At 30.7% G+C, this 5,397-nt stretch overlaps 1 protein-coding gene across 1 annotated transcript in view; it reads left to right on the forward strand.

The window, feature by feature from the left end:
- Positions 1 to 5,397, forward strand: part of Smp_124060 (venom allergen-like (VAL) 13 protein) — a gene marked incomplete at both ends in the record, with an annotated part of 26,195 nt that overhangs the window by 10,357 nt on the left and 10,441 nt on the right. The window contains 2 exons of the mRNA XM_018793124.1: positions 1,721 to 1,888; positions 3,487 to 3,549. Coding sequence (XP_018647668.1) covers positions 1,721 to 1,888; positions 3,487 to 3,549 — 231 coding nt within the window. The remainder of the gene's footprint in view (positions 1 to 1,720; positions 1,889 to 3,486; positions 3,550 to 5,397) is intronic.

Here is a 5,397-nt window from a genome sequence, read left to right on the forward strand (position 1 = left end):
ACACAAAAGATATAAGAATATAAGGATTTATTGAAGCCTTAGCTATTCGTAAATTTAAACCCCCCTTATGTGTACAAAAACAATTTGTCGTAACCTTGAATTTACCTTGGTAATCCTTAAGTCATTCTATGGCCTAGAATAACGCGACAATTTCTTATTCTTTCTCCCCCCTTAGTTATTTTAGTTGTACTTTTATTTATTTGTTTGTTTGACCTTTATTAATTTTCATATAAAAATGCCTTGACAAGTATATGTGTGACCAGATTGTTCGAAATGTATAGCGCAAATACATCACATTTTTCAGATCAACTACGTCTTCTCATTGTTCTATCGAGATTAAATGATGGTTGGACAATATCACGAATTGATTGAACCTAGACATGAAAACGACTAAATGACGATCTGTTGTCCATTTGTTAGCTTCTAACTTTTAAATCTAAATGTCCAAAGTTCGATTCCCGGTGGGGAAGTGGATATTCCATACAGAAAGATCTCATACTAGAACGAAAGATCTGTTCAGTACTTCTCAGTTGTCTAGTTGAAACCAACTAGTGATGCAAATTATAAGGTTTAACAATAGTTAATTCTTCGCTTATTTGTAACTGACTTGAATTTAACTTCTTAAATAAATCAGAAAATCAAAGATGTTTTACAGCTTTTTGCCTTATAAGGAATGACAACGTTAAACGTTGACTTAAGGAATGACAATGAAATCAGCTGATCATTAATAATTGATTACTAATATCATATTATCACAAGAGATTTGTGTATTTCACATGATCATTGACTTGTTCAAGGTCAATCATAAATGTAATAAAATGTCGAAAGGATTGTTACATAATTGAAAAGTTACATTTCTAGAATAAAGTTTCAGACGGGAAAAACAATTCTGTAAACTAACTTATCTATATTATCTCATGGATACGTTGTTTTCAATTAGTTTGATTAACTGGAATATATCTTTCCATCAAATTTCATAAGCATATTTTTTTCTATAATTGGTTGTGTACTGAATGAGATCATTGAAGGACAGTCAAGTGTATTTGAATACAACATTGCAGGATCACCTAGTAAAATCTGAGAACCATACAATAAATACTTGATATGCAAAATGTCAATCAATTGTCTCAGACTTGATTGTTCCTTCGTTTCTACATCAATCCTTGTATGTTCTTGTTCTCTTTCCTTCAATCTTATTGACCTTCTGCCTCTATGTATCTCACTTTCGATTGGTGGTACATACTACTCATATCTGTCAACATCAGTAGCACATACCACAGTTGTATTTGTACTCTTAGTGTCATACATTGAATTTGTTTCTATCAAACGTATATGAAATTGAATGATTGTAGGAATACTTCTGTTATATTAGTTAAAATTTTGATTTGAAATGTTCATATATAACTTGAAAGTTGGTCCTGATAGTAAACTCGAACATGGAAACTGATGAACCAGTGTATGCTACGTATGTTTGTGGATATAAGTAGTATGTAACACCAATAGATAGTAGAATGCCTAATCTAACTGTCGCTAACTATAAATTTTAAAAAAATTACAATAATTAATTTAAATTTTGGATTCTTCTGTTTGCAATTTACTTTTGTTTTTCTTGTTATAACCGTATGAAACAAACTATAAAACGAATAATAAACTGAATTCGTTAAACTTTTATTCAAGAAATATTCATAATGACTGTTTTACTTCTTCTCATTAATGTCAGGTCATTTTACACAGCTTATCTGGAAGAATACATCAAAAGCAGGATTTGGCATTCAGCATTCAGTTGATGGCCATCATGTTTTTATAGTAGGACGTTATGAGCCACCTGGGAATGTAAATGGTCAATTTTTAGAAAATGTACCTCCACCTATCCATGGACAGTCAACTCGTAAGTGAACTTGTGTCAGTAATAAATAATACGTGGTATTTTAAGAATGAAATGTGTTTATTCTATGGATATTAAATAAAGCTTTTTGATGTTTGTCCAACTCATGCATATAATAACAATCAATAAATCATTTCTAGATTTGATCCAATGTTTTAGGCAAGTTATGTTTAAAATACCCAGGAAAACTTATAAAAGTTTGAAGAAACCTTGGTTAACAGTCTCTCACGATCACAGTCACTTTTTGGCTTGATCTCATATAATTGTTATTTATTACTTTATAGTATGATGCGGTTTGATTTGTTTGTATATAAACCCAGTATGTTTGAAATATATGATTTATATCATGGGAGCTGATATTAGCGTTCTGGACTAAACCATTTAGATTAAGCAAAAAAAACTATTATCTCGGTGGACTATTAAGAACTCTAGGCTGACCGTATAGATTTAAGAGTCATTAGTCTGATCGTTTAAGTCATTGTCTCTAATTGTTGGTCGTATCACGTGACAAAATTAATCGGGCATAAGGGGCATAACAAAAATGTTTTGTATAAACGAAGAACAGTGTATCAAGAATAGCGTATCAAATTTTTGTTATCATAGAAATGAGTCAAAATGAAATTATTCCTTTATGTAGGTCCATCTATTAAGAATTCCTTGATTTATGAATATAAAATTACGGTTAAAAAATTTGAAAAAAAAGACTTCAAATTTGATACCCTTCTTATTTACTGATTCTTCATAAGATTTTTCATTTATCGACTAAGAAAAAAGATACACTTTCAAGGTTAATCCAAATATCCTTCAAGATAAATAGCATAGGTTAATTTTATCATAATTCAGTTGCATAGCACATAATCCCCCCCGCCCCCCCCCTCCCTCAAGTAAGCACATAAAAATGTAAAGTATTCACTTAAAATGTTTTCATCAACAAGTTTTAATTTTGTTAAACCAGAATTCTTTTCTGAGAAAAAAAAAAATTTTGGTTTCAATTTAGTTTTACCAATACTGTGAGAAAATTATTTTTTGTTTTTAATTAATGGTACCATGTTAACAAAACAAAAACATTTTATGATTGAATGTTTTCATGAAAGATCTTAATTCAATGGAATCCTAAATTGTTCTGATTGAAATATTGAATGTCATTATTATAGAATATATATTCATAATGAAATGTGTTCATAACTAAAATTGCTGATGGATTAAATAAAAAAATTATAAACAGAGAGGGGTTTTGTGCATATTATAGTAATTAATGAGTTGATTTCATGAGTCAGTTGAAGTTAGAGCATCATCAAAAATCTAGAAGCATTGGACGATCGTTTCGTCCTATTGTGGGACTACTCAGTAGTACGCATCGACGAGGAGTCTCATACTAGGACGAAACAGCCATACAATACTTCTAGGTTTTCCATGATGGTCTAGCTTCAATTGACTTATGAGATCAACTATTAAATCAATAAGATTGATTAAACAATTCATAGTTCTTTCAAAATGTACATAAATTATTAAATTATTTTTCAGTGTTCAATATTCAATATTTAATAATTTTAAAAAAAAACACATTCTTTAGTTTTATTTATTACCATTACTTATTACAGCTAAATCTAAAGTCCCTTCTTACAAACATAATGAACAGAATGGTCCACGAAGAACCTATCAAGGTAGATTTGATTGTAATATTAGTAATTTTTTCATTTGTATAAGTTTTTTATCACCGGAAATAAGATTTGAGTAGAAAGTTCTTAGAATAAGTGTATAAATCACTTTTATTAATATCCAATTCACATAAGCGATATAACAAGAAGAGTGTGACATGAATTACGGCTCCAGAACTTAGCTTCGAAACAATCCTCAGGATTGGTTTATCAATCACCTTGATTACCTATATCAAATAAATTGCAATGGCAACATGGAGTACCGACTACAGTTTATTATTGGGATAGCACAGATAACAAAGTTACAAGTATATCAAACGAATTTGGGAAGAAAGGCTAATATGTACAAGCAAGCGAATACAGAGTCGAACATATGTATGTCTCAAAATCATATGAGCGTCGTATATGTATATGTTTACGGGAAAGCGAATGATTCATCGAGTGATGTTTAAGCCATTATCATTTAAGCTTGATAGAGATATGTCAGTAGGCTGTCACATATGATCAAGCGTACATATTTATACAGCCATGATAGCAATAATAATAATTTAAAGAAATAGACCATTTGTTACGGTTCGGATAATACTGTCGGTTAAATAAGTTAATAAAAGAGCCCGACAAAATTAACCGGAATCAAACTTAATTGTCGGAGAGGTGCTATAGGGCCGAAGAACAAATCTTGATAATTAGCTTGAATCTAATCCAAAAAATTTATCCAGTATTTTTGACTTTCAATAATTCTACAGCAATTACTGCTTAGTGACAAAAAACACGTTTAGTCTGCGGTGAATTTTACATTTAACCATTATAATTAGTTTTCTGCTAATTAACTACTCATCTTTGTGAGTAGTAAATAAAGATAAACACAAATTATTTCAGTGATTATGAATGGTGTTCATACTGAGTTAAACTTTTTAAGTGGATTGAAAAGAATGAAATAAGAAAATCGACAAAATCTATTACTTTTGACTCTCTGATATTCATGATTAAGTAAAATATGAAACTCAAAGTAGACTTACTTCTTAATTTCATGTAATTAGTTCCCTTTATGAATTTAGATAAAGACAGAACAAATATTGATGCAAAATAGTATGAATTCATTATATTTCGTGGTTTCTCATCAGATGCTTACAACCAAATATGCATTAGAGTTTTAACATTGGGGTAATAAATAGTATGGAACAATTGACATAATTGAATGTAAAGGATTGGAATAACAAAAGGTCATCAATGATAACTATATATATGTATATGTGAAAGGAAAGGTCAGAGGTTATTAGGTGTTAGAATCAAGGAAGCATAAAGGGTGGGTAGTGTGATGGTTGAGTGGAGTTCAGAGACAGATAAGACAAAATGTATGATAATTTTATAGGTAATGAAGGAGTCATGGAATTAAAAACAATTAGGGTGGGTTACGTAATAATTGAATAGAATTTGGAGAGTTCACATAATTTAAGAGAAATACCATTGTCAATTAAGCTGCTGGGTTGGTCTTTCTCAAAGCAGAATTAATTTTGTGAATAATTGTTAGAGCGATTGCATCTCCTTTGAAGCGTAATTATAAGTCCTCTTTTCTCAGTAGTTCCAACTGCATTTACTAATTTATATGTACGTGCTAAAGCACATACACTGGAAGAACTGAGAGAAGAGTACATGTTCTCATTACTGAGCATGTTCCAAAGAAACTGAGGCTGCGAGGGACCAAGGCTCTCAACTGTGCAATAGCTTGGCATTTAGTTGACACCTGGCATACCATTTTCATGCTTTCAAAATTAATAAACAGACAAAAAAATAACGGCTGCTCTACGGTTTGCCGAAAGCGATCGCCATAAAAATTACTTAAACCCGGATCTA

Source organism: Schistosoma mansoni, chromosome 1 (assembly GCF_000237925.1).
Source record: "Schistosoma mansoni strain Puerto Rico chromosome 1, complete genome".
NCBI classification, from domain to species: Eukaryota; Metazoa; Platyhelminthes; class Trematoda; order Strigeidida; family Schistosomatidae; genus Schistosoma; species Schistosoma mansoni.